The sequence below is a fragment of the Myotis davidii genome, unplaced genomic scaffold (genome assembly GCF_000327345.1).
Source record: "Myotis davidii unplaced genomic scaffold, ASM32734v1 scaffold1124, whole genome shotgun sequence".
Classification (NCBI taxonomy): domain Eukaryota; kingdom Metazoa; phylum Chordata; class Mammalia; order Chiroptera; family Vespertilionidae; genus Myotis; species Myotis davidii.
Window position 1 is genome coordinate 704385 of NW_006295384.1, and position 22592 is coordinate 726976.

Sequence of the window (22592 nt, forward strand, 5' to 3'; positions counted from 1 at the left end):
CCCCCCCCCCGCCCCCCCCCCCAGGGCTAGGTTCCAGGAGGCGAAGCCAGGCCTCAGGGGATCTGTCCTGCTCTTGTTGCAGTCAAGGGGTGAACACTCAGGTGCTCACAATAAATGCCCTGGGAAGCCCTCCGGGGTTAGCGGACAATTGCGGGCACAGGGAGTTTGGGCTCAAAAGTGGCTTTGTCTTCACAGTGACTCCTGTTGGGCAAATTTCTGACTGGACCACGTCAAACGCGCCAGGGACATGGTTCTTTTTTAGCAGAGGTCTACAGTGTTCTTTCTTGGGGCATCCTGTCCCCGCCTCCGGAAGCGTTTTTTATCTTATCTGGGTAATGCAGCCCGGGTCCCTTTCCCCAGTGGACTGAGACCTTTGCAACTGAATTAAAGAAAAGAAACAAAAGCGGCAAGTTCGGCCCCGTGGGCACGGCAGGCCACCAATGGGCGCGGCCGCTCCCTAGCGGAGTGGTACTATGATGACAGTAGCCAATCAGCGCGCTCCATGCAAATAGGGTACTGTATCCCGCACCGCAGCTCCAGTGCCATCTGCTTGTTCTAGTGATAAACTGAGGCCTTGCCTCTCGGCTTCTCCCAGAACGAAAGGGGCGGGGGTGGGGGGTAACCTCTTTACTACCCCCAGGATAGACAGAAAGAAGTGATGAAGAAGGGGGATGGGTAAGGAAGAGAAAAATACCTGAGAAAGAAAACATTCTCTGCCTGGGAGGAGACTGACGGGGTGTAGAGCTTGGAGGGAGCATTCACTGGCCATGCCAGTACTTACCACTGATGCTGAGTCAGAAACAGGTATCCCAAAATCCCTTTCCAATGAGCCTCCCTCAGAAACCATGGAGGAAATAGAGCACACATGCCCACAGCCTCGACTGGTAAGTAAAGACAAAGGATGCAAATGTATGCGTGGCTATGGCACAAAAGAATTCCTTATGCGCCTGCAGCCAGCGAGGAAAAAGATGCTGAGGATTTTCATGTAAATGAGAATGGAGCTACCGCCTAATCCTTCTCAGCTGTTTATATTTAGCTTCTCTACCCGGCGCTGCTCTCCGCTTACAAAGCATTTTTGTACCGGCTGGGTAGGAAACGGGCTGCTTGAGCTCTGCTGTGTTTTTGTGCTTGGGAGGAGGGAATGGCCTTTTTCCTTTTAAGTGTGTTCTCGTCTGAAGATAAAAAAAAAAAAAGCCACAGTGCAATTTACAAAATGGTATTCTTTTCGCAAAGCTTGGGACGAGTCCGTTAAGTTCTCAGTCCTAGGTAAGGAATGATTCGGTCTTCAACTAATGTTGGTGCCTAATGCCAGTTTGGTAAAAATGAAAACGACATGGAAGCAAACTTCCCCATTTGCTTGAACATGTCAAAATAAGCAAAAGAGTCCCTCGATGATGTATTTAGAAATAACGTGTATCTTAAATGAATTGCAAGCATTTCCGGGTCTGCTGTCAGGGTTTCTCTTCAGGTATGGGAACCTGGGGGAGCTGCATTTACTTAGCAAGGGGCTGCATGCCTTTAATAAGTGCAAATGGGGCACTTAGCGCTTCCTTCCTTCTCATTAACTGAATCAAAAACAACAAATGGGTAGCGGGTTTTCAGTGGCCTGGAGTCTTGTGGAACTTGGGGAGACCTCTCTTTGAACCCTCAGATCCAAGCCATACACTGTTTAGAGCTATATTTTCTCTCTAGCATTTCCCTCAAGTTAAAGGGTGCAATATTTTGATTGGCTGTGGAGTTTGACCCTGGGAAGAGGTGGGGTTTTTTTTTATTGTTTTTTAAGGATTTTGTGATGTAGTATTTTCCGTGAACTACCCCAATGGGGGCTCACAGATTCCAAAGCCAGCCCATCATGAAACTGTTATTTCTTCATAAGGGTTCATAAGGATTCAAAGGCGGGCTTAGGACAACTTCCTAATACATGAAAACAAAGGAAGTTATATAGAGCCCCGTGGGCTTTTGTTCACTGTGCTTCTGTTTTTTCAAAAATATATTTTGTTAAGGCAATTTGATATTAACTGCTCCCCAGCACTTTAAGCCACTTATTGAATGTCATACATAAACGTTTTACCTATGTTCTCAAAAGATACAAACCATCCCAATAAGGACTTCCTTTGAGCTACTAAATATCTCATGTTTTAGCATAGAAAAAACTGACCACTAAAAACGTGTCACCCAAAATGTTTTTAAAAGTTAAACCCAGTGTTCCAATTTGCATCAGACTTGCTGACAGGTAGGTAAAGGGCAGGCGAGAGAAAGGCAGCATCCAGTTCCAGTTTGTGTATCGGTTGAGTCTCTTGTGCCAACTTCTTTTCCTTCCCTTTTTGCCTTTTAGCGATTCTTTCCCTTGCTTGCTTCTGCCTGTGAGGGTGGGCAGAGGAAATCAAGGGAAGGAAGCAAGTTCAAGTACTTTTCACTTTCACTTGTAACAGCTCAGCCTGGAGTTAACTCCCAAGAATCATGCAAAGCTGGCAATGTTATGCTTCCATCTCCCTGCTGCTTTAGAAATGAGGAAACTGAGGTTCAGAGAGGGTAAGTGACTTCCCCAAAGTCACATTGCTTCAAAGGGGTAGATCTGGGATTTGAACCCAGAGCTCTACCCCTGCAAAGTGGAAGATTCCCCCCCTGCAACACACACTTAGGTGAGAAACATCCCCTTCCCATCTTTTTGGCAGTTCTGGCTTAAAGTGTGTGTGTGTGTGTGTGTGTGTGTGTGTGTGTGACATTTTTATCCTTTTATCTATTAAATATACAACAGTTCCACTGTTAAAGTGACTGCTTTGTTCTGTTTCTTTTTTTAATCCTCACCCGAATATATTTGTCCATTGATTTTTAGAGAGAATGGAAGAGAGAGAGAGAGAGAGAGAGGGAAAGACAAAGAGAAATATTGATGTGAGAGAAACACATCAATTGGTTGCCTCTTGCACAAGCCCCTTCTAGGGCCCTGGCCGGGGAGGAGCCTGCAACCGAGGTACGGGCCCTTGACCGGATTCAAACCAGGGACCCTTTGGTCTGCAGGCTGATGCTCTATCCACTGACCCAAACCGGCTAGGGCTGCTTTGTTCTACTTTTGATAAAAATGTTCTATGTTGTCCATCATTATCATGATCTGCTGAAAACGGGCTCTGTTTAAATAGGGACTGCAACCAACTTGTAAACCATTGCACTCAATTCTTCGAAGCGCCTTTTCTCTGATCAGCAAACTTTGATCACTGTACGGGTATATCTAAATTTTGATTTACACTTCAGAGCCCAACTTTCCTTTGCTAAGGATTTTACTTTAAGGATGCAGGCACGTGTGAACTACTTAATAACAAAGTTTGCTCCTGAAGTGAATAAATGGCAAGTGAAAATGCTAAACTTGCATTTCTCTGGAAGGTTTTAGTAGTTTCTGTTGATCTTTAGCTTTGCTGATGTTGTCGCATTTCAAATTATATAAATTCTGGGTTTTTCCCAGCACCCAAGCACATTTGTCCAAAATTACACATGGGCCCCTGCCGCCACAGTGGCGGCAAGGTGTGGCTGCTGCGCAACTTTGGAAAGTGCATGAAAGACTTGAGAGATTCGCCTGCAGTAGACAGGCTCCTTCTCCCACTTGTCACCAAACTTGAATTCATACCGTTTAGAGAAAACAGGACTCAATAATAAAACATTCTTTTTTAAAGTAGCAATTATGAAAGTGGTTGTCATGTGCTTTTTTAACTTTTTTTTTTTTGGTTAATCTTCACCCAAAGACATTTTTTTCCATTGATTTTTAGAGAGAATGGATTTTTTCCATATTTTTAGAAAGAGTGGAAGGGAAGAGGAGACACACACAGAGAGAAACATCGATGTGAGAGAGACACATCGATTGGTTGCCTCCTGCACGGGCCCCAACCAGGGCCAGGGATCGAGCCTGTGACCAAGGCATGTGTCTTTGACCAGAATCAAACCCGGGGCCTTTCAGTTCTCCGGCCGATGCTCTATCCACTGAGCCAAACTGGCTAGGGCAGAGTGGTTGTCATTGTATTAGCTGATGCACACACTGGCTCCCCAAACTCTAATTTTACCTGGAAATAATGGAAAAGGAAATTTCTGAGTATATAAGGGCTATAAAGCTTTACTACAGGTTCCAGAATGTGAACTTATGTCACCAAATGTTATTGTCTGTAAATACAGATTTTATTTAAATCTCAACAATTTGCCCCTAACGGGTTTGGCTTAGTGGATAGAGCATTGGCCTGCGGACTGAAAGGGCCCAGGTTCGATTTCGGCCAGGGGCATGTACCTTGGTTGCGGGCACATCCCCAGTGGGGAGTGTACAGTAGGCAGCTGATCAATGTTTCTCTCTCATCGATGTTTCTAACTCTCTATCCGTCTCCCTTCCTCTCTGTAAAAACATCAGTAAAATATATATTTAAAAAAAATAAAATAAATCTCAGCAATCGTGTAAAATGCCTTTTTTGGGTCATGAATTGGGCTCTCTATTTAGCATGGCACTAGAGAAGGTGTGTACAGTGTTCGTGTCTATGTGTTTGCCTCTATATTATTTACAGTGAAGGTTGTCTTTTGTGATCCAGTTGAACTCAGCCCTTTGATTGAGCCCCCACTACGTGCTAAGCTCTGAGTCCTCAAGTACTTTGTGATCTAGAGATTCGAGAAGAGACTGAAACATAAACAGATAGTTTCCATACAGGTTGATAAGGGCACAGCGTGCTAAGAGTTGTGTTACCGGGTGCAGTGGGGACAGAAAGGAGAGTAGTGAACTCCTTGAGAGCGAGTCAAAGTTTGCCAGAGGGATGTTGACTAGAAACCTGCCTTGTCATCACTGTATCTCTGGTCTCTAATACACAGCCTGGCACAGTTCTTTAAGGAAATGCAACAGGAAGTTGGCATACCTAAATAAAGGGGATTTTAAAGCAATCTATATTTTAGATCCTTGTAAGACGCAAATTGATAGGGATATTGAGGATACGGTGGAATCGTGTTCAAGGGGAAATTTTTTTTTCTGAAAGGTATACCTGTAGTCTTTCCACCCTGCCTTATTTTTCGTTGGGAGAAAGTATAAGAAAGGAGAGGAGTAAGTAGAATTAAATAACACTGATAAAGAAATTAGGCACAGACAACAGTGTGGTTGGTGATGGCCAGAAGGAAGGGAGGGAGCAGGGTAGAGGCAGGCAAAGGGGGGGATGGGGATATCTGTAACAGTGTCAACAATAAGAATAAAGAAAAAATAATAATATTTAAAAAATATTAACAAGAAATTAAGAAAGAACAGAACATGACCTAGGTTTTAAGATAGAGCTTATATTTTAGGAATGTAATCTTATTGCACTGGCTACTTTACTATGCTGCATGGGTTTGAGATGTTTCTTCTTTCCATTACTACAGTGTTTATTCTTGATCTTTGATTAGATTTCTGTTATTTGTTATTTTCTTGCTTGAACACGATGCAAGGTGACTCAAAACTTTGACTGTCAAGAAGAAACACTGAGTAGCCTCGGGCGATATGATGTAACAGCCCTCCTTGTAGATCTAATTCCTGCGGGATGAGGACTCCCTGTGGGCAAGGACTGTGTCCTCTTATGTCCTCAACCTTCAGATTTTGCCTAGACAAATCCTGTGGGCCCAGCAGGCGTTCCACTAACCCTTTCTAACAAGGCCCAGCCACCCTGAAAGCTGTCTGCTGAAGGATTTGGTTAACAACCTTGCTCAAGTTCTTGTAGGAGTACATTCTGCTATCAGAAGGAAGTTGTAATTCTAGCCAGCAGTAGTCACTTCCATGAAGATGGATGTGCCACGAATCAACTGAGAAGGCTTGGGAAATAAAATTGGGCTGGTTCAATATGCCACTTTAGAAGGAGTTCATTTCAGGTTTTACTTCAAAGGGGAGCAGGGCCAAAAGACTGCTGTCTTGCAGAAGGTGCATTATGTCAGCTGAGAGATAGGATGCTCACCGGCTGGTGCACCAAAAGATGCTGGATTTCCAGAGACATCAGTGGCTTCCTTTACTAGGTATCACCATCTATGTAGGCACTTAGAGCAGCATGCATTTTAAAAGCGGGCACTTAATGTGCTGTGTTAGTGAAAGTAAACAAACATGGGCTTCCTTGGGCATTTACTGTGGTCTACTGGAATTCTGCCCAAGGTTATTATTAGACATTTTCCTGCTGCTCTCAGTTCAAATGCAACATTCATTTCTTGCAGGTTGATCATAGTCAGGCATACTGAGCATGGAATCAATGAATTCGTTTCTTCCATTTTAAATGTGTTCTTTCACTACCCCTCCAACCCACCATTTGCTGAATGCTGAACTCCTTATGGAACAAATGAATCAAAATCAAATGTAAGAAGATAGGCAGGTTCTTTGTTTTATTTTGGTGTCTGAGCATATGGAAATGAACAGGGTGCGTGTGTCCTCATTCAGGCAGGGGGTGATCCGGTTGAACTCAGCCCTCATTGATTGAGCCCCCACTACGGAATTAAAGTATTTAGTGATGCAGAGCTTTGGATGATAACTGAGAGAAAACTCAGTCCCCCACCAACAGGATCCCCAGTTAGCCAGTTGGTTATCAGCTTCCATGTACAGCAATGCACCAGGTGCTGTGGAGAGAAATGTACAGCAATGCACCAGGTGCTGTGGAGAGAAATGAAAGAAGTAATCCACAACCCCTGACCTTGAAGATCATTTCCATTGAACAGAAGGCAGTAGTTCGGGATGTGGAAGCATGCCAGGATGCTGAAATCCCTTGAGAGCTTTTTTTGTAAGTTTGACTTCTTTAACCTGATGTATCCAAAATATTAGTATTTCAACATGTCATCAATATAAATGGATTAACGTTTATTATTTAATATAAAGGTATTTTATATTCTTTTCTTCATGTTAAATCTGAAATCCAGTGTACATTATACTTGCAACACCTCTCAATTTAGGCTAGCCAATTTCAAGTGTGCAGCAGCCACATGTGGCCTTAGAGCAGTGGTTCTCAACCTTCTGGCCCTTTAAATACAGTTCCTCATGTTGTGACCCAACCATAAAATTATTTTCGTTGCTACTTCATAACTGTAATGTTGCTACTGTTGTGAATCATAATGTAAATATCTGATATGCAGGATGGTCTTAGGCGATCCCTGTGAAAGGGTCGTTTGACCGCCAAAGGAGTCGCGACCCACAGGTTGAGAACCGCTGCCTTAGAGGGACCTCAGACACCTGGCCAGGTCTGTGGAGGATGAGCTCTGAGAAGCCACAATGATATATGTATGTTGCACAGTACACACATATATTTACTCATAACTTAAAAAAAACCCACTTTCCTTTACTTTATATCTTGTACTCATATTTTCTTTTTAAAACATTTTTATTGATTTCGGACAGGAAGGGAAAGGGAGGGAGTGATAGAAACGACAATGATGAGAGAGAATCATTGATCGACTGCCTCCTGCATGCCCCCTACTGGGAGTGAGCCTGCAACCCAGGTTTATTCCCTGACCAGGAATCGAACCCATGACCTCCTGGTTGATAGGTTGATGCTCAACCATTGAGCCACACCAGCTAGGCACTCTCATATTTTCAATGCTATCTATTCTGTTTTAGTTAGGAGGCTGTTGCAGGAATCTAAATGAGAATGTTTGAAGTTATGGATGTGGCAGTAGAGAAGGAGAGAACTGGATAGATATGAGAGACATTAGGAGGCAAAAACCCCAGGATTTGATAGCTGTTTGAGGGTGGGACAGTATCAAGGAAGACTCAATTTTCTGGATTCAGTGAGTGGGTGCCATCACTGAAATGGGAGCATCAGGTGACAGCAGTCTGTGAGAGTTCTGTTAGAGATACCGTGGGGACTTCCCTTTGGCGGTGTCTAGTAAATGTTTGTCTTTGGAACTCAAGAGAGAGTTCTGAGCTGGAGATGTAGATCTGGGAGGCATTGATATGGAGGAGAGGAAAGGGAAGGGAAGGAAAATTGAGGTAGTGAAATTGATGGGAGCAAAATTGAGTCAAGACAGTTTCTGGACTTAGAGGAACTGAATAGAAATGGTTAGCAAGAGCACCTCGGGATAATCCTACTACAGGGTAATTCTGGAAAATAACTGACCCTGAGCCATCCTATCAGGGGGAACAGAGAAGAGCTGTAATTAAAACTATTAGAAGGCTCCTTATATCTGCCTATCTCTACATGATATCTGGTTAAATTAATCTACTTTATCCCAGAATCTTTCCAGGATGGAACCCTGAGAACACCATTTAAAGGGTCAATAGAGAAAGGATTGTGAAAAGAAGACAGAGAGGTATTTCTCAAATATTTGAGAGATCGAGGTGGGGGCGGGGGAGGGCAGGGTAAGTTTCATGAAGGGAATGTCCAATCGTATCTAATGAATAAAGTAAAGTACCAAACAAAATAGAAAAGGCTCAGAGAATGGACTGACAGCTGTCAGAGTGGAGGGGTGTTGGGAGGCTGGGTAAAAAAGGTGAAGAGATTAAGCAAAGAAAAACTCATAGACACAGACAACAGTATGGTGATTACCAGAGGGAAAGGGGGGGTGGTGAGGGCAGTAGAAGAGGGGAAAAGGGCGATAAATAGTGACAGAAGAAGACTTGACTTGGGGTGGTAAACACACAATGCAATATACAGATGATGTATTATAGAATTGTATGTACACTTGAAACTGTATAAATCTATTAATCAATGTCTCCTTAATAAATTTAATAAAAATTAAAATAAAGAACCAAATGCAGCAGACAGAGCAAATGAGATAATAAAAAGTCTCCCTTGGATTTAGAAAGAAGTCAATAGTGTCATCAATATAAAAGGATGAATGTTTATTATTTAATATAAAGGTATATTCAGTGAAGTTGTGGGAGCAGAAGCCAGATGGCAATAGGTTGAGGAGCCTTTAGGAGGCAGGGAAGTAGAAGTCGACTGAGGGGGAAAACATATAGAATGTATAGGACCCCCAAGGTGGCTAAATCAGGGCTTAGGGTTGAGGGAGGCTAGCTTTTCTCCTTTCTAACTTCTTTTGCTCCATCCTTCTTTCCTTCCATTCGTTCAATATACCAAAACTTTTGGTTGGCTCGTTCTTATAAGATGGTAGCAACTTGCACATAAGTTGGAATGGGCCAGTGGGCGAGGGTGAAAGTGAGGGGGAAGTTTGTTGAAGGGAATAACCCCTAAGAGCTGGAGAGGTTGGGTTCCACTGCACAAGGGGAAGAATTGGCGTCAGGCAGGAAAAGAGACAGCTCTCCCACTGTGTGATGAGGAAGCTGGCAAGGATGTTTTGGGTAAGAAATAATTTATAAATAGAAGGCTACTGAAAGTTGAAAGCCTCTCTTATCTGATAGTATCTGTTTTCTCTGTGAAGGTGGAGGGAAAGTCAAGGTGGTTTGCTTTTGGCAGGTGCAGAAGTATAATTATGGGATAGCCTGGGTGGGGAGCTGGGTCCAGTCCCAGGGTATTTCCTCTCTAGAGGCCTCTGGGCTAGGGGGAGGGAGGGAAAGGTGGAAAGACTGAGTGGTTTCTGATGAGACACGGTAAAATCAAATGAAATGGATCTGTTCCTTTATGGCGTCTGGGACTCCACACCAACCCCCAAGGTCAAGGCAAATTCAGATCTGGAGGTCCAGGGAGAACTGGACTGGCCCACAGCAAAAGGGTTGGGGCCTGGCAAGACAACTGTGCTTCAGCTTGGACTCTGTTTGTTGGAGCTTGCAGTCTCATTTCAACCTCAGTGTTGCCATTGAATTATCATGTGGGCTTAAGCAAATTACTTCTCTCTGAGCCTCAAGTCTATCACCCACAATGGGTTGAATAGATTTTCTTTTCCAGTTCCATGACTGTGAATGTAGCTTCTATAGCCATAGAACATTGTCTACCATAGTGTATTCTGTTTCACCTGATGCTCCTATCAAAACACAGAGCTACCCCACTCCTTACCTCCTGTTGCCTTTATCCATTTGGGGTAAAAACAGGTTGAATTATCTTATGATAAGACACATTGGCTAGATGTGAATAACATTATCACAAAATACTTTGGAACTTTACAACACTGTTGTATAAATCAGCTCTGGTGTCTTCTGCTTTATTCTTCAGATGCTTCTTCAGAAAGGTCGAGTGTATGCTGAATCAGATGTTGAATGCTTTAGTTACTGTCCATAGAAACCTAGGTCAAATCTCTTTTTAATATGAGCATTAGCCTCCGAACCTATCTATTTCATAATACTGAAGTTCAAAATACCTTGGAGATATGGCAGATTTGGTTCTAGACCACTGCAATAAAGCAAGTATCACAATAAAGTGAATTATAATCTTTTGGCCGGTGGAGGGTCTTGCCTTCAATTTGTAACAAAACAAAACAAACAAACAAAAAACCAACATCTGTGGAGCGCAATAAAGTAAAGTGCAATCAAGTGAGGTATGTCTGTATTGGGTTTTCTTTGAGGCATGGCAGTATGGCATTGAACTACAGGGGCCTTCTCTAACTGATGCTATCCATCTAAGCTTGGGGTTAAAGTCCAGCAGTGAGTCAGGCCATAGTCCTGAAACTGGCATATTTCACTGGTGTTCACACAAAGCTTCTCAATGCCTCTTAGTGAAATAAATACAGAAAAAAAGATTTATTTTGTCTGATCACCAGGGGCAGGATGAAAAGGAGCAAGCAAGGAAGGTAGGAACAAACTAAGTCCTTGCAAGCTAGGCCTATTTTCTTCCAATAATCTCCCAGGTAACAGCCTCTACCTTGCTAGGATCTGATTACCCGTTGCTGGCCTCAGACCATAGCATTATTGTTTTAACATTCCTACCTTCCTCTTTATCCCAGCATGAACCAGGTTGTATGGGAGGCTGGGGAAGCTGACCCTGCTTGGGGATAAAGAGACAGTTTAGCTCTCAACAATCTTGAAGGCACACTTGAAAACACAGTGATTAGAAAATAAAGCAGCAAGCCCTGGTAGCGAGAGCCTGTGTAATAATGTGCAGGGCCACACGGGGCCAGCCCATGGAGCGGGGTACATTTTCATACAACCTCCTCCCTCCTGCCAAAGTCTTTGACTTGGCGCTTTTGTTTTCCACTCAGTAATCTGTGCCAATTGAACCTGACATCAATGTAAAAGAATGCTGAGGGTTATGTAAACTGGCATTTAAGAAAAGTAACAACAACAACAACAATAATAGGTTAATAGAAGCATCATGAACGATGTGTACAGCCTACTGCCAACCAAATGATGTTGGAAGCCTGTTCCTGGTACACAAAGGCTTCTGTGCTTCACTTCTAGTATGCCTGATATTGACTGGAGGCACAGTCATATAATACTAAAATCTATTTTATGTCCATATTGTGTAGTTATAAGGTTAATTGTTCTATACTGGGTTCAAGGCTAGAGGTTTCACTTTTTTTTCCTGTGGGCAAATGGAGGAATGGAACAACTATTTATTTTTCAAAAAGATTTTTTTTTTTTTAGCCGTAACCGGTTTGGCTCAGTGGATGGAGCGTAGGCCTATGGACTGAAGAGTCCTGGGTTCGATTCGGCTCAAGAACATGTACCTTGGTTGCGGACACATCCCCAGTAGGGAGTGTGCAGGAGGCAACTGATGGATGTTTCTCTCTCATTGATGTTTCTAACTCTCTCCCTCCCTTCCTCTCTGTAAAAAAATCAATAAAATATATTTTAAAAAAAGATTTTTATTATTGATTTCAGAGAGGAAGGGAGAGGGAGAGATAGAAACATCAGTGATGAGAGAGAATCATTGATCAACTGCCTCCTGCACACCCCCCACTGGGGAATTGAGCCCACAACCCAGACATGTGCCCTGACTGGGAATCAAACCATGACCTCCTGGTTCATAGGTTGACGCTTAACCACTTAGCCACGCCAGCCGGGCTGGAACAACTATTTATAGTGCAAACTGTGTTGGGGACTGTGCTGAATACCTGATGTGTGTTACTTCATTAAAGTAGCCTGCAGACCTGTGAAATAGGAATTACTATTCCTCATGTTATAAACAAGGAAGCCAAGAATTCAGTAATTCCATAAAGATTGAATACAATCTAATAAAGCTGGGATTTAAAATTAGGTTTGTCTGACTTCTGCAGCCCCCTGCTTCCACTACACACAGTCCTCCGACATCAGTGAGCAAAGAGTCACCTGCTCAAGCTCCCAGGTGGCTCAGGAGCCAGACGTGCTTGGATGCACTTGGAGAAACATTGTATTCAGCTCTCCCATGTCACATTCTCTGCTTTCAGGACCAGGAGTATAAACAAGTCAGATGTCCAGGCTCTTTGTAGTGAATTTAGAAATTCAAAGTAAATATTTTTGACCTAGCGCTTCTACTCCTAGGAAATTTGTACATATGGCCAACAGAAATCAATATTAGGATCTTCTTAGCAACATTATTCATAACCCCAAACTGGAAACTATCCAAATGCCTAGCCGAAGTAGAATGGATAAATTGTGGTATATTCACCCAATGTAATGCTACACAGCAATGAGAATGAAGAATGTACACCCACGTGCAAAAAGTATGGATGACTCTCACAGCCATAATATTGAATGAAGTAAGCCAGATACAAAAGAATAAACACTACATGGTTCCATTTTTATACAATATTTTAAAGTAGGCAAAGCTAATCTATGATGTTAGGAGTCAGGGTAGGGGAAGGAGCACAAGATGGAGGCTAGCAGTGGTTGGTTACTTGATCTGGCTGCTGTATGTGTTTAGCCTGTGAAAGTTCATTGAGCCACATACTTAGGACATGTGCAGGTTTCTGTATGTATGTTACACTCTAGTACAAACTTTCTGACCACAATAACTGAGAGAGAGCACACACTACAACAGATTTCCCATTTCTAAACAATTCTAGTGAGCTGATAGGGAACACTAAGGAATGGTGTCAGGCCCTACCTAAAATTAAAGCTCTTGGCCACTAACAGAGCTTTAATGTGCTCAGGCCTTCCAACGGTCAATATATCCAGCCCCAAAGAGAGCTTATGTGAGCCCCTGAGCTAAACTTGCCTTATTTCTAGGACCAGTCAAACCCTAATCAGGTAATCTGTGAATTAAAATTCATGGTGCCCAGACTATAGGCTTTTTCTAACAATGGCCTGGCCTGGAAGTCAGTGTCTAGACCAGTGGTTCCCAAATGGGGTACATGCCCCACAGGGGGGCAATTTGATTTTTAAGGGGGGCAATTTGAGAATGAATTATTAATAGTGAATTTTTTGCATCTTATGGTTCTAGGGGCCTCATATACAGTATATAAGTATATATTGTGACATATTTGTGTATTTCAGTTCTCTATTATATGCTTTGAAGCTTTATTTGCTATTTTTTCATATCACTGGCTTCCTCCATGTGAATAGAGAGTTCACTTTTTAAATAATAAGAATTATATGTCACAGGAGGGGCATCAGGATTTTAGAGATGCTTAGGTGGGATGTGGCCAAAAAAAGGTTGGGAACCACTGCTCTAGACTCAGAAGGAAGTGGATGGAATTGGTTAGCTAGCAAGAGTGGATCAGGATACTCCTGCTGCAGGGAAAATTCTAGGAAATAGCTGGTCCCAAGACATCCTATCAGGTTTGTAAAGGGAAGAAACATAGAAGAGCTGTAATTAAAGCTATTTATTAGAACCTTCCCGCCCTGGCTGGTTTGGCTCAGTGGATAGAGTGTTGGACTGCAAACTGAAGGGTCCCAGGTTCGATTCTGGTCAAGGGCACATGCCCCAGTTGTGGGCTCGGTCCTCAATAGGGGGAGTGCAGGTGACAGCCGGTGGGTGATTCTCATATTGATGTTTCTCTCTCTCTCCCTTCCTCTATCTCTCTAAATAAAACGTATTTTTAAAAGAACTTGATTCCATTCAGGCTGCTGTGATTTTTGTGGAAGAGGATACTTCAGAAGCACATGTTCCAGATCAGGAGGCAGCATTCCTAGATCTGGTTAAATTAATCTACAGTCTTCCAGGATGGAACTCCTAGGAGTGACACTTAGAGAGCCAATAGCAGAAAGGTCATGAAGACAGGTATTTCTCAAGTAGGTGGGGGAGCCAGGTCCAAGAGCAAAGCAATCACCTTACTGGTAGTTAGACGTACAGTGTTTCTGTAAAGTAGTTTTTATTAAAGAAACTAGTTTGCAGAGTCAGTCTTCTTTGGACCATCTTTCTTTGGAAAATCTTTCTTCTTTGGAATATCTTTTCTTTGGTGGCTCAGAAAAGAAGGGTTCATTATTGAAATAGCATCTAGCAACTACCTCAAGCTGAGACATGTTAGAAATATCTGTGCTTCCTTCCAACTGTGTAGCAAGCCTCCCACACTGCATAATTTATCCTAATGCTTGTTTCTTCCCATCTTCAGCAATATTTTCTATATGTCTTCTAAATATATTTGCTGACAAAGGAATGCATTTTAGCTTGACATCAAATTTTCTACACATTAGAGCAGCCAGTTTTACTGTGGCGTGACTCGAAAAAGGCTTCTACACATTTATCATTACATGTAACAGTATTTTGTGAACTATGGGATTGAGTACCACATGTCTTGAAACCTTGCTGGAAAAACCATAGAGGCTAGTCTTCATGTTTAGGGTGTTTTTTTTTTAAAGTATTACAGTAATTACAATAGTTTCATGCCATGATTAGCTAACATCTGAAGGTCCAATGTATGTTCTAGGTGAGGTGTAATGCTAAAGGTAGCAGATATTTCAAATATAGTCTTCTTTGTAGTAATTTTCAATTCAACTGTCTTTTTTATTTGTTAATTTATTGATCTGAGAGAGAGACACAGAGGGACACACAGAGAGAGAAAACACACATTGATTTGTTGTTCCACTTACGTCTGCATTCGTGGGTTGATTCTTATATGGGGATCGAACCCTCACCTTGGCATATCGGAATACATTCTAACCAATTGAGCTACCCAGCCAGGGTTTCTTGTCAGCTCTGATTAGGTTGTCATTTTTTTCACGCCTGGTACTGTGACAGAAGCAGAACTCATACATTATGTTGAAGAAGGGTCATCTCTGACACATTCCTGGTGTTCGCCTGTTCTTGTGTTATCTTTGCTTTCCTATTTCATTGCAGGAACTGTTTTAAGCCGCCTGCTGATCTTGTGAGTACTGGTTTGGTAGATAATATAAGTAGATAGACATCTACAAATGTAGTTATTCAGGTCCAGATGAGCTGCATTATATTGCAATAAGCTGAATAAAACTAAATGAAAATGTCAGGGGACCCAGGCCCGCCTTCTCTATCTTACATCTTGCCTTCTTCCTTGAGGACACCTCATAGACTTCATGTGGACAGAGATGGGGCACCATCTGAATCTGTATGTTAGGATTAGGTGGTAGTAATGCTTCCTTTCTTATTCTTTTAACATGAAAAAGAAATCTAAGTGTTGCTCTCTAACGGATTGTCTGCCTATCCCACATTAGAAAACCCTGGTCTCGGTATTCTAAATCTTGCCCTTGGATCTAGCTGTGAGGGAGAGAACTGCATTTTCAAGCTGCATGTTTGGCTCCTTGTGGAAATGCTTTACTGAATTGCTTTTTGGTTCTGGGGCTCAGCCTTGTGTGGAGGGCACTGCCGAGATAAACATGACAAACAGGATTGTCTTTATCCAGGGCTGTTGTTGAGTATGTTGTTTGATTTGTTGTTGAGTATCACTGCACATCACTACACATCACCCCACCTGCCCCTGCTGGAGGCACCATGGGAGGAATTTCTATAAAATTCGCCTCAGGAGATTTTGTGCTTCTCCTTAATAGCTGCTTTGTTTTTTGCTTAAGGACAATATTAACTTTGTCTTCCTCTTTGCTTTGACTGCTGGGAGCCTACAGCCGACCTTTCCAAAATGTAGAGGACCGGGAGAGGCCTTTCTGTGTGCTCATTTCACCCCTGACCCCCATATCTTGCAACTATTATTTTAAGTTTACCGATTTTATTTTTTTGAAGTCATCACAAGTCCTTTGGGGAAGGAGATGGGATATGAATAAGATATAAGGTTGTTACTGATGTTCATTATAAAACAAACTCCTTTTGCTGAAGAAAAACTTGATTTAGGGTCTGGAACGTTTTATTTCTAGGTAAGGGTGATTCTTTTCTATTGTTAATAGCATGTATGCATTTCATGAATCTAAGATGCCATTAGTTAGAAGATGAACTTCCATTTTAGAGGTGTTAAATGTCAGAAAATTGCCAGCACTGATTTTAAGACAGCATTGCTTGTAAGGCTCCCCCCTCCCCCAGGTCTCAGAGATGTTCAAGTGTGGGGGGAAATGGAGCTTTTAGAATCAATGAACTCTGGTGTTATTTATAGTACTGGGACTCTTCCAGCTACTTGAAATCCTTTGGAAGGTGGCCACATTGGGAGGAGGGAGTTATGACTTATGGGTGGTCAGTGTTTTAAGAAGGTCTGTATCCCTAGGACCTAATAAAAATTCTGATCCCTGGAGGGCAGTAACTGCTCACCTGACATAGATGCAGGTGTTCACACATTGGTTTAAAAAAATGAATTTCTTATGAAGGGACTCTAGGTAAAGTTGGAAAACGCACTTTAAAAAAGCTATTTAAGATAATTTTTTAACTGTGCTATTGTTTTGCTTTTAACAATCTTCAAAACACTTGTTCTCAACAATAGAAAAATGAGCAAAGGACAGCTTAGTCTCAGAAGAAAACACAAATGACTCATAAACATTGGGGAAAATGTTCAATCTTTCTGGTAATCAAAATAATGCATATTGAAACAGCATGATACCATTTTTTGGTCTATAAAATTGACAACAACAATACTCAAAGCCACTGAGATGGCAGCAAGAAAGGTGCTTTTATACATTGTAATGTGACTATAAATGATGCAGCTTTTGTAGAAGGTAATTTGCCAATATATGTTAAAATGTTCTTCAAATATTTATCTTTAAAATGTTCACACCCCTGATCTAAGTAATTCAGCTCTTAGGCGTCTATCCTAAGGAAGTAGTCAGAGGTTTAGCATTATGTTTAGAATGTTATTTATATTAGTAAAACATAAACAACTTAATATCAAACGACAAATAAATATTTAAATAAATTATGGCTTTTCTTTTCAGTGGACTGTTTTTACAGCTATCAAAATTAGTGAGAGTTATATGGAAATATCTGTATCTTCTTCTCATTTTGCTGTGAACCTGAATCTGCTCCAAAAAATAGTCTGTTAAGTCGAAAAAGTGGTAAGGCTGAAGAATATTTAAATGACATGATAAAGTAATCATGATATATTGAGTGAAAACAATTGTCTATGCCAGTAATGGTGAACCTTTTGAACTCAGAGTGTCAGCATTTTGAAAAACCGTAACTTAACTCTGGTGCCATGTCACATATAGAAATTTTTTGATATTTGCAACCATAGTAAAATAAAGATGCATATTTTCACATTTATTTTATATATTTAAATGCCATTTAACAAAGAAAAATCAACCAAAAAAATGAGTTCACGTGTCACCTCTGACACACGTGTCATAGGTTCGCCATCACTGGTCTATGCAGTAGTACGATTCCAAAGCTGTTAATATGTATATATAACATATCAGAAAGCCTGAAAAAAAAAAAGAAAAGAAAAAAAAAAAAAGAAAGCCTGAAAAGAAACAGAAAAAGTATTAACAATGGCTGTATTTAGGAAGTGGCATTCTTATTGAATTTTGCTATCTTCTCTTTATTTTCCCTAGTTTTTATTATAAACTAGGGGCCCAGTGCATGGATTTGTGCACCTTGAAAGGAACTGTGGGCCATGAGGCTGCAGTGGGCACAGGGGCATCCTCAGCGCCCCCACCCGGCCCCTCCTACCATAGCCCCACGGCCCCTGTCGCCAGCAGCCCCGCTCCCACAGCTGCCGCTCCCATGCGCTGATGGCACCATCCCCGCTCACACCCGTTGACAGCATGGAGTGATTGGGGCCGGTGCCAGCAAGTACGATTCCAAAGCTGTTAATATGTATATATAACATATCAGAAAGCCTGAAAAAAAAAAAGAAAAGAAAAAAAAAAAAAGAAAGCCTGAAAAGAAACAGAAAAAGTATTACTGGGTGCGAGTGGGTCCAGCACTGTAAGTGGGTGCGAGCGTCAATGGGTGTGAGTGGTGGCTGCTGCCCTTATCACCCCTCAGGAGCAGGGGGAGGTGGAGAAGCCCTCAGGGGCAATCAGGGCCAGCAGCTGCTGCTCACATGTGCTGATGGCACCGAGCGATCGGGATCAGCGCTGGGCGCCGGCAGTGGGTGCGAGTGGGGCTGTCACCGGCAGCGGGTGTGAGAGGTGGCTGCCATCCCTGATCGCCCCTCAGGAGCTGAGGGAGGTGGAGAAGCCCTGAGGTTTGATTGGGGCCAGCAGCCAGCTCTTGCACCTGCTGACAGCGCTGAGCAATCGGGGCTAGAGCCGGGTGCTGGCAGCAGGTGTGAGTGCCAGGCAGTATTGCAGCACATGGGAGCAAAGAATTTTCAGTAACCACCAGAGGCTCGCCCCAATGACAGCAACCGGTACCCCACCTTGGTCTGGAGCCCCCGCTCACCTGCTCCACCATCCTGCCGTGGCCAATGCCTGCCATGTTCTGTGCTCTGCCGCCTGTTGCCGACACCCGTCATGTTTCACGTGCCTCCCCTGGTGGTCAGCACACATCATAGCGACTGGTTGTTCGGTTGTTCCGTTGTTCTGCCATTTGGTCTATTTGCATATTAGGGTTTTATATATATAGATATTATGATGATAAGAAAAATTGGTAAGTGTATTTATTTGAGTATAATCTTTATCAATAATCATTCTCTCTCCAGTTCCTTTCTTTGTCAATAATAATCCTCTCTCCAGTGACTTTAAATTCCCCCCATTGAACAAATGTTTATTGAGGACCTTCTATATGCCAGGTACTGCCCTAGGAAGTATGGCTACAGCAATGAATAGGACAGACCAAGTCCTTGTTTTCTTGGTGCTTCTATAGTCATTGGGGGAGACTGGCTATAAATATTACAATGTCTAAGAACCCAGTGGTTCATTGTTAGCCTATGGTCAGCTATAAGATCTGCTTTTTCCCCGTCTCTCTTCAAAAGACTAAAATATTCTGATTCCAAATAAAATTGGGCTTTAAAAATGATGTTCAGAGGTGGGTAAATGCAATCCTAACAGCATGAGACTGAGGATTAGATTTTGTAATGTCTTTTTGTAATTTCTGGTGAGTCCTAAGGCAAAAGGCCTACCTGCGGAGGTGAGTCTTTCTGAGGTCCTGCTTGTGTCTCTTATGCATCTCTTGATTAAATGTTCTGTTGTCGTAAACGTCTGTCCTACTGGAAGGCATTATTGATATAGTTATGATTATTAATGATGGGTAATTCACTTGATCTTTGCACTTTGAACATGTCTTTTCAACATTTGCTAGTTAACATTTATTGAGCTTGGCATCATACTGTTACATACAGTGTATCGGTCAAGGCCCTGTCAAGACACAGAGGACTCACTCTAAAGAGGAGATTTGAAGGAAGTCTAATATGGGGACTATTTAAAAGGCATGGGCAGGGTTTAAGGAAACCTCAGAGGGTATGAAGGGGCAAGGGGAGATTTTGATTACCAGAACTTCGTAGAGTGCTCTAGAAAGGGGGCCCCCTCACTAAAGCTGTGAATTTCAGTAAAAGAACAGAACCAATATACAGCCTCTTAGCAGGTAGAAAGCCAGGGAGACAAATACCCTGAGCTCACTCTTGTCCTACCCTCCAGCATTTTGCGTGCTTTCCATGGACCTGACCCAAGTGGAAGTAGAAAGGCAACAGACTCCATTGGTGCAGGCCACACAGGAAGCCATACAGAGAAGAGTAGAGAAGGGTAGAAAGAGAATGGATGCTAGAGAGGCAGAAGGAAGATATTAATCACACAGACATCATTTTATTTACTCCTCACAACAGCTTTATGAGGTAGATCATTTTATTATTCCCCCTTTTATAGATGAGGATACTGGAGATTACAGATTTCAGGGGTTAAGAACCAACAATTTTCTTAAAAATCCAATTAAAAAAATCAAATGGATATTAAATAACGAAGCTAGGATTTGAACTCAGGACTATCTGACTGGATTGGCTCACTGTAGTTAAGAATAGCTTAGCTTAAACAAGCAATTCTCTGGTGGGCCATCACCATCAGCAGGACAATGCTAAGTTCTGATTGGATGATTAGCCTGCTGTCTGATTGGTCCAGCTGTCAGTCAATGATGCACATTGCATAAGTACAGGTTCTACTGACCATTTTTTGTACTCAGGTAATGTTTGCATTGTACATTTTATATAGTGCCTAAAGCTTTTGTTTTAATATTTGACAATGTCCTGTTAAACACACTCTGCCAATGAAATGCCAAATATCTAATGTCTTCCCCTTTAAAATACTTGATGGGAATATGTTACTATGGTGCCGTTTACATAATCAAACCTTTCAGGACAAATAGGTAACATATTCACATGCAATGACTGGGTATCTTAAATTAGGTAGAGAGCAGTTATACTACAGTCCTCCAAGTCTGTGGTCTGGCAAGGCCCCTGTACATGTGGGGTCCAGGGTCCTGGGCCAGGGCTTCTTAACCCTTTAAAATCCTCACTCTCTTCTGCCAAACATAAAAATGTCATGTGTCTCTCCAACCCTGAATTTGGAATATGGCTTCCTAGTGGCCCATAGTTTATTCTATGATAATCTCTACATGCCCAGAGGCTTAATTTCTTTGACTTATATGTTAAATAGGGTAGGGTTTCTTTCTCAAATAATAATTATATATTAATTAAATTAAATGTGCCTTTTCAAACTAATACTGTCTCCCATTCTAAAACGGCCACCCTTCACCTTTGAGGGTGCTGCCCCAAAGCCAATTCCATTCCTTCCTTCCTGACTTATCTCCTCTGTTTATTCATCCTCCAAATAACCTAGACCTAGATCATATGAAACACAGAGAATGTGCTAGTAAACACTTGACAATGTGATCTGGTGACTTGAACTCTGAGCTGATGCTTGCCAGTAACTATATGTATGTCATCTAACTTACTTCACTAAGTCTGGGTCAAAATATGGTCACATGCTTTTCTTTTTTCAATTAATTTTTGCCCCCTGTTCTCTAATTATCAAGAAATCCAGTATCTCCTTTTCGAGGCCCCTCCATCCTAATTGTCTAAGAATCCTGAAAGTGTCCTCAGTTCAAAGGGAGCCAAAAAGATAACTGAGTCTGAGGCATCTACCACTGCTGTTGCTTCTTGCTGACACTAGTGTCACTTTTGAAGACAGGTCCTGGACAGTTCCGTGGAGATAGAATCTGCCTCACCCAGTTGTGGTACAAATGAAATTAGCTAATATAGTTCAAGTGCTTAGCATATAAATGGATATTTATGACACTGAGTAGGCACTCAAAGGTTTAGCTGTTATGTTACTGGGCCCCAGTTTTATGCCTACCCCAGAGGGTCTCTGGAACCATCCCAGCTCTGGCAAATGGTGAGGAATAGATGGGGGCCTGGGTCCCATGCAGGCTGGTATAGAGCCTGGAGGCCAGGATGGACCAGTCTCTGCCCCTCTCTGAAGCCTCTGGCGCTAGCATAATCCCGTTGTCCTGAGGTCGGTCTGCCCCTTGTAGGAGGAGACAGACCTGAGCCATATAGAATTCCTTGTAAGCGATTTGTTCTGGCTCAGAGAAGTAATAGTTCTAGGGTGGTCAGACTGAAAAATTACTGCATCAGCTCACAGGGCTGGTTGATGGTAGCTGGGCCTTAACCAAGGTCTTTGTGAATGCAGACCTTGACTTTCAACCCAGGAAGGTGGTGTTATGGAGAGCAAGGCTGTGGCTCATTTATGTTTGTATTCTCCTCATTCCAAGTACAGTGCCTTGAACATAACAGGAAACACACCTTCTTCATGTGAACTGCTGTTAAAGATGCTCAGGTGCCCATAAGGAACACATGTACATGTATACACATTCACATACAAGCACACGTATGAACTCTCTCTGCTTTCCAGCTCTTTGCTTCTCCCCTTTTTCCTACTTCGAGGCCACAATAATTAAGAACAGAATGCACAGTGCATATAAACTTCTTCTTCATCTTTGAGTACTATTGTGGCTTTACAACTTTCTTTAGCTCTGCTTTAATTACCACATTTCACACCCTCTGGAGTACACTTTTCTTGGAAAATGACAACACCTTATCTCTTTAATAGGCTTTGAGATTAGCACATAAAATATCCCAAAATAATAATTTATTTTAGTTCATGTGAAAACAGTTCACTGTGCACATATATTAAACGCTAATGAATCATTAATGTAAGAACCCCACTTGCTAACCCATTTACCTATTTGGGCTGTGTCCTAGAAGTTCGTAGTCAATTTGTTTTTATAGGGAGCTACATTATCTATTATTATGTCTTAATATAAAGTATTATAGAATAAAGGAGGAGAAACTAAGATGGCGGCAGAGATAAACACCGGGAAGTTAATGCCGCTCACAACAATTGATTAATACCTCAGAGAAACAACACGGACTTCATCCAGAACCACAGGAAGCCTGGCTGACTGTAAACTCTACAACTAGAAGGAAGGAAAGACACACTGAGACCCGCAGAAGCTGCAGGAGAGCAGGGCAGAGGTGCGGGGCGCTCG

The 22592-nt window shown here is 42.2% G+C and overlaps 1 protein-coding gene across 5 annotated transcripts in view; it reads left to right on the plus strand.

Annotated features, from left to right (window-relative positions):
• Window positions 1-545: 545 nt before the first annotated feature.
• The window catches only part of PCYT1B (phosphate cytidylyltransferase 1, choline, beta), an 89032-nt gene continuing 66985 nt past the window's right edge, over window positions 546-22592 (plus strand). For 3 of the 5 annotated variants that reach the window (XM_006769998.2, XM_006769999.2, XM_006770000.2), the window contains exon 1: window positions 546-884. In XM_006769998.2, coding sequence (XP_006770061.1) covers window positions 768-884 — 117 coding nt within the window. In that variant the 5' untranslated portion in view covers window positions 546-767. Of the gene's footprint in view, window positions 885-2432; window positions 2533-22592 lie in introns of all 5 variants that reach the window. The other 2 variants (XM_015567986.1, XM_006770001.2) reach the window with 2 other exon arrangements.